General features: G+C 38.4%; 1 protein-coding gene across 6 annotated transcripts in view; it reads right to left on the bottom strand.

The window, feature by feature from the left end:
* The window catches only part of LOC106557418 (microtubule cross-linking factor 3), a 33023-nt gene that overhangs the window by 6164 nt on the left and 14396 nt on the right, over positions 1-12463 (bottom strand). For 5 of the 6 annotated variants that reach the window (XR_001314113.2, XR_001314115.2, XM_014076667.2 and 2 more), the window contains exons 4-5: positions 6704-6772; positions 488-1663 (exon numbers count right to left, since the gene is read on the bottom strand). Coding sequence is in view for 4 of the 6 variants with exons in the window: in XM_014076667.2 (XP_013932142.2) it covers positions 488-1663; positions 6704-6772 (1245 nt within the window). In the remaining 2 variants the exon portion in view is untranslated. The remainder of the gene's footprint in view (positions 1-487; positions 1664-6703; positions 6773-12463) is intronic. The other variant, XM_014076670.2, reaches the window with a different exon arrangement.

Genomic DNA, 12463 nt, shown 5'->3' with positions numbered 1-12463 from the left:
ATTTTTATGTTCTATCTCTATAACTGTTCTTCCCTCTTCTCGTCCCTCCTCCCCTTCTCCTCCTCCTTCCATTGCATTTTTTTTTAACCAGAGTAACTGCTGGAAAGCAGCTGTTCCTCTTCTTGTAACTATTATTTGCCCACCCTGAATAACAGATGAAAAACAAGTGAACTGTGGCAAGAGCAGAGAGACCCAACAGTAAAAGCCAGAGAGCTTTTGCTAATGGATCCATAATGAAACCATGGATCTTGGCAGGTACCCAATATGCCAAGGCATGATACCAACTTGATATTGCTCTTAGTAACAAATTAGAATTAGGCTACAAGCTGCTGCTTAGCCTTTTCTAATAAGCCACAGACATTTCCATTAAGCTGCTGCTTCTGCCATTCTTAATATCCAAGGGGGAAACAAAAATGATTATCATATTTTCCTGCAAAATCTCAGGCATGATATGTTTACCTAGATGGCTTACAAAGTAAAAATCTACCTGACTCACTGACAAAGGTTCGTCTGCACTTCGTTCATCTGAAGATTTTGGAACTTCTAGTCTGTCGATAAAAGCTTGGAGCTCTTTCCTAAAGGCCTTCATCTGGGCGTTGATCCGATAAAGAAGTTCGTGTTCCCGTATCCGACTGCCATCATCCTCATCATCCATAAGTCCAAATAGATCTCCGTTGGCCACATAAATTCTTGCTTCGGTTATGATAGTGCTTGTGTCCGAAATCAGGCGGTCTATCGTCTTGCCCAAGCGTTCTGCCTCACAGCGAATATCCTTCATTTGCTGACGGTCCGTGAAGCTTTTTTGCCACCCTGTCGGTGTTGGATAGAAGGACCTCGTAGGGGTCAAGCAGCGGATGTTGCGGACCTCCTCTGAGTCACTTTCCCCACCAACAGGCCCTTCTCTTTTGCGATGGGGAGGACGTGAATCATCATCACTTTCTTTTTTCCCTGCATCACTTTCAGCATCGCTGTCCCTGGGGCTGCCTCGGATTCCCAGATGTGAGGCCAGATCATAGCGCTGCATGTTGGACATCAGGACTCTGTTCTCATACTGAAGTTGCATAACTTTACCACTGAGTTCATTGATCTGCAGGCGGGTGGCTTTGAGCTCTTCTTGCAATGCCTCTGTCTTGGCACTGTCATGATGCCTTGAAGTATCATGAGTCCCTGTCTTGTATTTATATTTGTTCAACTCTGCTGTGATGCGCTTATTTTGCTCTTCCACATCAGCCAGGTTTCTTCTCAATAGTTCTGTTTCATCTTCAACTAACTGCAGATGCTGTCGTAACTCTGAGAGAGATTCATTCTGTTCTCCCATTAGGGGATTGGCTGCCCCTGAGAAATCATCTCCTCTTAAGTCATCAAGTTCGGCCTTAAGCCCTCTGTTTTCTACTTCCAGTTCCACTATTTTCCTTCCCAGGATATTGGCTTCTTCCTCAACTAACCTCAGACGAAGTTTCAGTTCGGCTTCTCTTGTGGTAGGTGGGCCTCCAGCTTCCCCCTTTGGTAAGGGACTATCTAAGTCACCATATAACGATCTGTACTTTTGTAGGTCATGTTCAAATCTATCCTTTTCCTTGTCTATTTTGGCCAACTTTTTCCTCATTAAAGTTGCTTCTTCTTTGACAAACTGCAACTGACATTTCAGATCTTCATTATCCTCCTTACAAAAGGGGAGAAAATAAGTAGTCACTTTATATATAAATAAGAATCTTACTTGGCAATTAAAAAAGGAAACCATTGATATTTACAATAATAAAGGTTCCAAATGCCCTTTCTGAGTGTTTCCATGGATTTAGTAGAGACAACATTTATCTGATTCATATTTTCAATACACAGCATTTTGCAACAGCAAGATAGTCCAACAAGTTTCTCCAAGCAGAAATTAGGTGCCCAATTTGGCCGTTCCACACTATGGAGATGCCACGCTATCAGCCCCCTCTACCACAAAGATCCTGCAGGAGAAGAGCAGTCTGGACAACCATGGGATCTGGCAGAGTGAGAGCTGTGAACCATAAACACAAAGCTTTTGCTGTGATCCAGCATAACAGATATAGCGCCCTTGCTGACCTTAATGGGGACACTAAAGAGACAGGTAAAGGTAGTTGTGATAATGATGATTCAAATAAGCAGGGGATCGTGGTCCAAAATGAACTTTCTTTGGAAAGGCAAAATGTGGACACATCAGTCGCACAAGAAGATCAAGGTATGTAAAAAGAGAAGTCACCTTCTGGTTGGTGATTCAATTGTAAGGGATGTAAATTTAGGAAATGATATGGAGGTTTTAAAAGAGGTCAGGTGTCTGCCAGGTGCTACTGCCAGCAGTGTATTCTTAAGCTAGTCAAGAATGCAAGTAAGGACTGTGACGTTGATACTATTATACATCTTGGCACAAATTATCTGTCCCAAAAAGATGTACTTTCTGTGAAGAATGATTTCCAGAGCTTGGGGTATGAACTTAGTAGTATAGATTGTAGGCTTATATTTTCAGAGGTTTTACCAGTATATAAGGAACAAAAAGGGAAGGGCCAGCGTGTAGCAGTTTAATGTGTGGCTAAAGGAGTGGTGTAAAAGGGAAGGGAAAGCTTTGGTTTTATTAGTCATGATGCCTGCAGCTGGTCCAATGAAAAACTGTACAAAAGAGATGGTTTGCACCCATCCAAGAAAGGGACTGAGTTACTTGGCATTAAATTCACAGATTTTCTGGATAAACATTTAAACTGAACAGCGGGGACAGAGAATTAATTGATACAGAACATTTCTGTCTCCAGCAATCTAAAACTCATAGGGTTATCAGTGCATGTAACATAGATGTTTCTGTGGGTAAGATTATCACTCCTGCTGTCAAGCAAAACCAAGCATTTAATAGTGAGTGCCATACCATGTGCATGAATCATACAAGTGGTAAGAAAATAGGGGCAGTCAGGCATAACACAGGTTATGTGGACAGAAAACACAGGGTCAATCAAAATGGACTCAAATGTCTATACACCAATGCACAGATATGAGAAATAAACAGGGTGAAGTAAATGAGGGCAGATACAATATTGTTGCCATTACAGAAATTTGGTGGGATGAAACCCACAAATGGAACATACAGCTATAAGGATTTAAATTATTTAAAAGAAACAGACCAAATAAAAGAGGAGGTGGAGTTGCACTATATATAAGAAATAACCATATCTCTACAGAAATAGAGCGCAACAATGATGAGAACTATATTGAATGCATTTGGGTCAATATTAAAGGTTGGAGGGGAAATGACATTGTCATAGGTCTATACTACAGGCCACTCAACCAAGCAGAGGAAGTAGATGAACCTTTTGTTAATCAGCTAACTAAGGTATGTAGGAAGCACATCACAATAGTAATGGGGGATTTTAACTACCCTGACATCAACTGGGAAACAAACTCTGCACCAAGTGGAAGATCCAACAGATTCCTAACAAACCTAGCAGACAACTTTGTTTCCCAAAAAGTAGAGAAGGGAACAAGGGGATCAGCCATATTAGACTTAATTCTCACTAACAGAGAGGAAATGATAGAAGATGTTGAAGCCATAGGAAACCTGGGGGCAAGTGACCATGCAATATTGGAATTCAACATTATGCAAACACAAGTAGTAGAACAAAGTCAAACTAGAGTCTTGGATTTTGGATTTTTTCAATAAACGTAGAGAGAGCTTGGGAAGAATTCAACGGATGAGAATCCCCAAGGGGAAAACAACTCAAGAAGCTTGGGAAATTTTGAAAAATGAGATTACAAAAGCTCAGTCTAGCACAATATAAATGAAGAAGAAAAATAACAGCTCCCAAAAGAAACCAGCATGGCTGCATAAAGAACTCTTTGACAAATTGAAAGACAAAAAAGTTAAGTATAAAAAGTGGAAAGTGGGGTACCTAACTAAGGCAGAATATCAGCAAATAGCCTGAGCCTGTAAAGATGAAGTAAGGAAAGCTAAGGTTCACAATGAAGAAAAGCTTGCCACAAAAGTAAAAAATAACAAAAAAAAGCTTCTTCCAACAAGAAAAAGGTTAAGGAAACAATTGGTCCATTGCTGGGAGAAAGTGGCAAGAAGGTGACAAACAACAGGGAGAAAGCAGAACTATTTAATTCATTTTTTGCATCTGTCTTTACACAAAGGGATAAAACAGTCTAACCTATCAAAAACAGCACCACAAAAATCAGATTAGGAACACAAGTTGAAATAGGGAAGAAAATGGTAAATGAGCACCTGTCTACCCTAGACGAGTTCAAATCACCAGGACCGGACGGATAATACCCCAGGGTTCTGAAGGAACTGGCAGATGAGATCTCAGAACCACTGAACTATATCTTTCAGAGATCCTGGAGCATCAGGTAACTGCCAGAGGACTGGAAAAGGGCTGATGTGATTCCCATCTTCAAAAAAGGGGGAAAAAATAGATCCAGGAAACTATAGACCTCTCAGCCTGACCTCAATACCAGGAAAGATTCTGGAAAAGATAATCAAGCAACGAATTAGAGAACACCTAGAAGTAAACAAAGTAATAGCCAAAAGCCAACATGGGTTTGTCAAAAACAGATCATACCAGACTAATCTTATTGCAGTCTTTGAAAAAGTGACAAAATTAGTGGACCAGAGGAATGCCGTCGATATAGTTTACTTGGACTTCAGTAAGGCATTTGATAAGGTAGACTATAACCTACTATTAGATAAAGTAGAAGAATATGGGTTGGACAGCATCACCACCAGATGGATTCATAACTGGCTGACCAATCGCACTCAATGGAACTGCATCTACATGGAAGGAAGTATGCAGTGGAGTACCCCAAGGCTCTGTTTTAGGCCCAGTACTCTTCAACATGTTCATCAATGATTTGGATGAGGGAATAAATGGGGAACTCATCAAATCTGCAGATGACACCAAGCTGGCAGGAATAGCCAACACTCCAGAAGACAGGCTTAAGATACAGAAGGATCTTGATAAACTTTAACATTGGGCACTATCTAATAAAATGAAATTCAATGGTTAAAAGAGTAAGGTTCTACATTTAGGCAAGAAAAACAAAATGCACAGCTACAGTATAGGTGGTACCTTGCTCAATAGTAGTAACTGTGAGAGGAATCTTGGAGTCCTAGTGGACAACCATTTAAATATGAGCCAGTAGTGTGCAGCAGCTGCCCAAAAAGCCAACACAGTTCTAAGCTACATAAACAGAGGGATAGAATCAATATCACGTGAAGTGTTAATACTACTTTATAATGCCTTGGTAAGGCCACACTTGGAATACTGCATACAGTTTTGGTCGCCACGATGTAGAAAAGATGTGGAGATTCTAGAAAGAGTGCAGAGAAGAGTAACAAAGATGATTAGGGGACTGGAGACTAAAACATATGAAGAATGGTTGCAGGAACTGGGTATGTTTAGTTTAATGAAAAGAAGGACTAGGAGAGACATGATAGCAGTGTTCCAATATCTCAAGGGTTGCCACAAAGAAGAGGGAGTCAAACTATTCTCCAAGGAACTTAAGGGTAGAACAAGAAGCAATGGGTGGAAACTAATCAAGAAGAGATGCAACTTAGAACTGAGGAAAAATTTCCTGACAGTTAGAACAATTAATCAGTGGAACAGCTTGCCTCCAGAAGTTAGGAATGTCCCAACACTGGAAGTCTTTAAGAAGATGTTGGATAGCCATTTGTCTGGAATGGTATGGGACAGTGATGGCAAACCTTTTTGGCATCGCGTGCCAAAAGCGGGAGGAGCGCAGGGGGTTCATGGGTGGGCGTGCCAAATCCATAATCCTATGCCCATGACCCCGTGCGCATGCGCACATAACCCCCCACCCACTTATCCACGCACATGCAAACCCCACCCTCTTTTGAGTCTGCAATGATCTCATTTTTCGCCCTCTCCAGGCTCCAGAGGCTTTCTATAGGGTTTCCTGCCTAGGCAGGGGGTTGGACTAGAAGACCTCCAAGGTCCCTTCCAACTCTGCTATTGTATTGTATTGCATTGTATTGTACTGCATTGTATTGTATTAAATCTGCCTCAAGATCAAGCATTTAGGAACAGCCTCACAATATATGCTCAGTAAAAAATCCCAAAGCCAATTCAACGTCATTTAATAATGCTAAACAATCCTGAAAACATATAACAGATTTTATACTTCAACACAAAGGAATATACAGAGAGGGGGGGAGGGAAGGAGGGAGAGAGAGAGAGAGGAGATATATATTTTAAAAAATATAAAAATCATGTTTGTTACTTATATATTAGGATTTAGATGCTATAATTTTCTTAATATATAGGTTCAAGGAAGCAATCACGTGAAGTAACCTAATTTTTGACATCTTAAGTATGATTCTTGAGAAAAAGGCACTATTATCAAATAAACAAGTTGGATATTTTTTCAAGAAGATAAAATCATGTTGTTTTTCTCCTTACTATGGTGTCCATTTCAGAGACACTAAAATTATTCATTTTAAATGCAAGAAAATACAATCTCTATAATTTAAATAGCAAATTCAGATTTGTATCTACAGAGAATGAAATAAATGTAGGTATGATAGAGAACAGAATTAATGAAGTCAATTTAGAGCACAAATGTCACAACAATAACAATTTCCCTTTGTTGAAATCCTAAATCTTTCCCTAGCTGTCAGTTAAGGACACATAGTTTACTGCAATGTACTAGGGGAAAATTAAATATATGAAGTCACCTCAGTGGGGGTCTGCTGCTTTTTTTCTGATTTCTGCAAGTCTTTGCTTCCTCTTCTTTTCATGGACTGCTGTAAAAGTTGAAATTAACATTTTACTAAATCTGATGCAATGCAAATCCAATGTGCACGTAATTTTTTTCAGCTGATTCATAAGTCAGAAAAACATCACCTTCACCTTACGTAATATTAGATTTACATTGAATACATAATGTGAAATAAAATCACATTATTGCTTGTCTAGACCAGTGGTTCTCAACCTTTCTTCAGCATAGATCCTCTTTAAATACCTTTTGTGGCTATGAACCATGGCCACGGACCCTCAAAACTTAATTTTATGTCATAAAAAATTTCTTCAAGGCTTTGTGGACTCCCTGTGATGACATCTCAGCCCCCCATGGGTCCGCGGATCACAGATTGAGAACTACTGGTCTGGACACATTTTGAATAATCAAAATATGTGTAAATAGTAAAACAAAAATAGTATAAAAAGACAGAATAAGCAATGGCTTAAGTAAACTTTTCCAAAATGATAAATTCAAGTCCCAGGAAGACCATGTAAAAAGGAATATTAGTTAAACCCAAATGTCTTTTAAACTTGCAAGTTAATTTCTTTCTTTCTTTCTTTCTTTCTTTCTTTCTTTCTTTCTTTCTTTCTTTCTTTCTTTCCGTCTGTCTGTCTGTCTGTCTGTCTGTCTGTCTGTCTTTTTTTCTTTCCCTTTCAGTAGACTATAGGCCTTGAAGGCATGTCATTCTTGGGTCAATCTTTGTTGAAGGGCCCTTTTTTCTCTAATTTCATTGTCAACAAGTCAACAAGTAAATCTTTGGTTGGGGTTACACTCAGAGGGAATCAAAGGAATAGCTAACACTCCCCATCATATATCTACTGGTGAACCTGGACATTGGCTAAAACACCCCAGCGCCTTCCTTCCCCCCTCTTTCACTGCTGCTTCAGCACATGATGTGTCCAATCTTCCCTGCGTTACTCCCAGGATTTTGAATTGGGACTGAAAACCTACTGGTAATCAATGCAGGGACTTCAAGATTTATGTTTCTTTACCATTTTAACCAAAGTTCCTTTGATTTGCAGCGTTTCGGTTTGGAGCCCATTTATTGTTTAAACAACTGGAAACTAAAAAGCATACTGTCCTGTCCTAACTGACAGGTTTAGCACCAGGTTCTGAAAAAGGAGATTTCTAGTCCCATGGTCACAACCATTTTCTGATAAATAAACAACTAAACATGGTCCTCGGATTGTCAGTCAGTCAAATTAGGCATTATATGTTTATCTCAAACACTATAATGCAACTTTTTTCCTCACACATGAAACAGTTATAAACTGGCTACAATCTTGCAGGTTAGTACAAATGCTTTTGTGGGAGTTAGCAAAAGTCAATGGATATTCAATTGCTAGCCTAATAAAATCACAGTGACCTATTTTCATGAACCACAATTTCTGCATGCATTCAGCAATGAGCATCAACTAGACAGTGCTCCAGTTCTCTGCACAAAAACTGGGGCAGTAAAAACAATGGTTGCAAAGTGAATGGTAAAACTACATTTATTTATTTACCGGACTTACTGCATATAACCACCAATCCCATATATGGGACTCTGGGTGACTAACAATATTAAAATTATTTTAAAAATACAAAAAATATAGAACTCCTAGTAGCCAGGAAAAAAATGCAAAGCCACAATAGAACACTAAACATAACCAAGAAACTTCACTCGGGACAAGCACAGAGCCAAGTCTTCAAGGCTTAAAGAAAGTCTTTATGAACAGGGCCCATCTGATCTCCAGAGGAAAAATATTCCAAAGGGTGAAATGTCATGGCTTAAAGAGATTCTCTTCCTGGGCCCCACCAGCTGACATGCCTTAGCTGATGGCCCCCGACCTCTCATTTATGTCAGAACTATTCTGAAGAAAGGATTTCAAAGGCAAGGTTATACAGCTCAGTGATTATGTTATTTCAAAAGATGGCCAAAACAAAAGCAGAGCCTAAACTTAATATCCAGGTGATTTGAAATTAGAACTTCAAATAAAGACTATTGAACCTGAAATAGATTACTGAGAGTAATTATTTAGCCCAGGTAAGTTGTATTGGTTACAGGAAGCCAGATTCCAACTGAATATTAGGAAAGATTTCCTAATAAGAAGATCAATTCTACAGTGGAATCAATTACATAAACAAGTGATAAGCTCTCCTTGGCTGAATGTGTTCAAGGAGAAACTAGGTAGGTATTCATCAGGGCTGTTTTAAATCAGATGCCTGCACTTAGCAGGGTACTGGATTAGATGGATTAAATGTTAATTTCCAACTTCTGGAATACTTACTTCAAGTCTCAGCTATGGCACTCCACAGAATCAAACTTGTCACCTACACATTTTTTCTTGCCTTTTGCTGTCCTCCATCCCTTACTTATCCTTGATTTATCTTAAACTGCCAGTGTCTTAAACTACCAGTTCTCTACACACACACACACACACACACACACACACACATGAGAGGGGGGAGGAGGGGGGATTCAATGCTTTCAACCTTTTAAAGTAACATTATGCTATTATTCCATCTCTTGTATACATGCAGCACAATACACAAATTGAAAAGATAAAGTGTACAACATAACATGCTTTTATTATTTCCCTTTGTCCCTCCCTGTGGATATCTCTGCATATAAAATTCCCCCTCCCTGAAATATTATTCAGAATAAACACATTTTTGAACCAATATCAAAGTAAAACCAATCAAGGTACATTGCTTTTATTTTTTCTTTTGCTTCAATAATAACCCTAATATTATTTCAAGTTGTGAACACAGTGATTAAAAATCTTTGTAAGTACTACTGAAATCTCTTCCTATCAATCTCTATAGCTGTAAAATCCTTCAAAAGATACAACCATTCCCACAATTCCTCAAAGTCCTATTTTCCAATGGAGTAAATCTCCCAATACTGTTGTGTCATAATATTTTCAGGGCAGAATAAGACCCTGATATAGAATCACAATTACAATTATTCTAAATCAGATTAACATAAATCCAAACTGTTGGTACCTTTTCAAATTAATGGGTGATTAAAATTCTTGCATCACGTGTTTCTAATAATTAGGACACACACTATCAATCATATTTTAAATCAATATTAAATTTGCCTCCATATGTTTGGAAGAGAGGAAATAAATAATATATGCATCCTTCAAAATAGGGTGGATGCAATTATCCAAAAAGTGAAACAGGGTCTTAGATTCAATTAAAATTGTTTTTCAATTGTGGGGAATTTAGTATCACTATTACTCAAGATGCTAAAAAGTTAGTCTGATATAAAAGGTTTGATACAAAACCTTAGTACTAGGGACAGCCAACCCAAGTTTGCCATTTACTAGGTGATTTAGGACCAATCAGTACTTTCCAGCCCAGCCTATGTTCTTGTGGAGAATGAGCAACCATCTGTTATCCATTCCACCTCTAGTGTTTGGATCCTTGCGAATAATAGCAATAGCAATAGCAGTTAGACTTATATACTAGACTTATATACCGCTTCATAGGGCTTTCAGCCCTCTCTAAGCAGTTTACAGAGTCAGCATATTGCCCCCAACAACAATCCGGGTCCTCATTTTACCCACCTCGGAAGGATGGAAGGCTGAGTCAATCCTGAGCCGGTGAGATTTGAACAGCCGAACTGCAGAACTGCAGTCAGCTGAAGTAGCCTGCAGTGCTACATTTAACCACTGCGCCACCTCGGCTCTTTCTTGAATAATGCTTGCAGTTATTTGGAAATGATTATTTAAAACAGAATAACAGTTAGTAGGAAAATAGCTATGTGCCTACTTAACATATTTTTGCGCCCCAAAACAGGGCTGTGGAATAACAGAATTGGAAGAGACCTTGGACTGTCCACCCTAAAAATGGGAAAGAGTTCAGTATCAGCATATTCTAATACCTTACACTGAAGAGTTACATAGCTAGCCTCGTACTTCCAAAGAATGCAAAATACCACTAAGTTGTCCATTAAGCTACTTGTGCCCATTGAGGCACACAGGATCTTTTTGTAGATCAATGCTTTGCCATCAATCATTTCATGGAAATGATGAAAAATTCAACTACTCTTCTAATAATTTTATTAACTGTACTAGAAGCAATTATAGAGAGGTCATGAAATATTCATTTTGCAGTACCAAAGCTTTAATCCTGAACATATTTCACCCACATTTTCCCTCCAAGATCAGAGTCCTGCACTCTGCTTCAATAATTAACTTTTCAATGATTATAGTGTGACTTTCTTTTGTACTTATTCTATTGTGATCACAAAAGAAACAAATATAAAGTCAGTGGTGGTGCAGTGGTTAAAATGCAATACTGCAGTCTACTTCTGCTGACTGCCAGCTGCCAACAGTTCAATTCTCACCGGCTCAAGCTTGACTCAGTCTTCCATCCATCCAAGGTTGGTAAAATGAGGATCCAGATTGTTGGGAGCAATATGCTGACTCGTAAACAGCTTAGAGAGGGTTGTAAAGCCCTATGAAGCAGTATATAAGTCTAAGTGCATTATGCTAATGTCTCATATCCTCAAGGTATAGTACAGATTCCTTCACATAGCGCTAATGTTATGACTAATTGAGCCTGGAATTATGATAATAAGCTGTTGCAGTCAGATTCAAAGTTACAATTGTTTTTACAATGATTAAGCAAATAGTGTTCATTAAGCAAGTTCATTCTCCCCAAAGGTCCTTTTTGCCAGAAACTAGCAAAAAAACATTGCAAATCACAATCACATGTGGCTGCAAACAGCTTTTAAAGTGAGCTGGTTGCTAAGAGCCCAAAACACAACCACGTCATAGCCACAGGCTAGGAGTATGGCCATTGTACCTGAAAACGGGTTGTAACTAACTCTTGGAATGTTGATTGTAACTTCAAATAATTGTTAAGCAACCAGCCATAAGTTGAGGACTACCTATAACTGCAATCTAGCCAAACAATTGGGGAAAATCTATACTAAGATATTAAGACACCTAGATATTCCATCAAACACCTCTGACTCTTGAAAATAAAATTCCTGCTTTTACTCATGACAAATATATTGGGGATTAAGATAGAAAATGCTATCATCAACTGCTTATTTTTTACCAAGCTTTGCTAGATCTGTATTATTAGTGGCATCCGTTTTTATTCTGTCTCTATATTTCATTTTAAGAAACTAAATGGCATAGTTTCTCCAAATGAAATCTTGGGCCATTCTCTAAATGTCATGGGTTTTATAAATTTATCTTGCAGAATTCATATGGACTTGTCGTAATATAGCTAATAAACTATGTCAATCAAAATAAAATTAGATATTTAATTAGCAATTATTATCTTGCTTACCAAGAATCACAAATCAGAAAGGACAGAAGATATAAAGGCTGACAAAATGAAAATTCCAAACACTGATATTTAATTAGTTGTACTATCTAATCCAATAGTCATATATTAAAAAAGAGGTTGATATTTAATTTTCCCAAACAAATAAGATCAAGGCAAATAGAAGTTAGCACACTCTATGAAATTCTGAATGCTAAAATATAGTGTGATATGATGTCATGATCCTGGAATCAGCACACGAGCCTGAATATCCTTTAATTAGTTTGTTTTCCAAATGCTGTCCTCTCAATAGCCAGTGTATTGACTGCTGGTGATAAATAGAAAATGCCTTCAGGGAGTAGGCAGAATAGATCTATCATTCAATTATTAAAAGGGGGCTGGGGAGGGGGCAGACAAGTAGAAA

The sequence above is a fragment of the Thamnophis sirtalis genome, unplaced genomic scaffold (genome assembly GCF_051295495.1).
Source record: "Thamnophis sirtalis isolate CommonGarterSnake01/CBP01778 unplaced genomic scaffold, rThaSir2_p1.2 scaffold_6, whole genome shotgun sequence".
NCBI classification, from domain to species: Eukaryota; Metazoa; Chordata; class Lepidosauria; order Squamata; family Natricidae; genus Thamnophis; species Thamnophis sirtalis.
The sequence above is the reverse complement of the archived record's forward strand: the minus strand, read 5'-3'. Positions and strand labels throughout refer to the sequence as shown.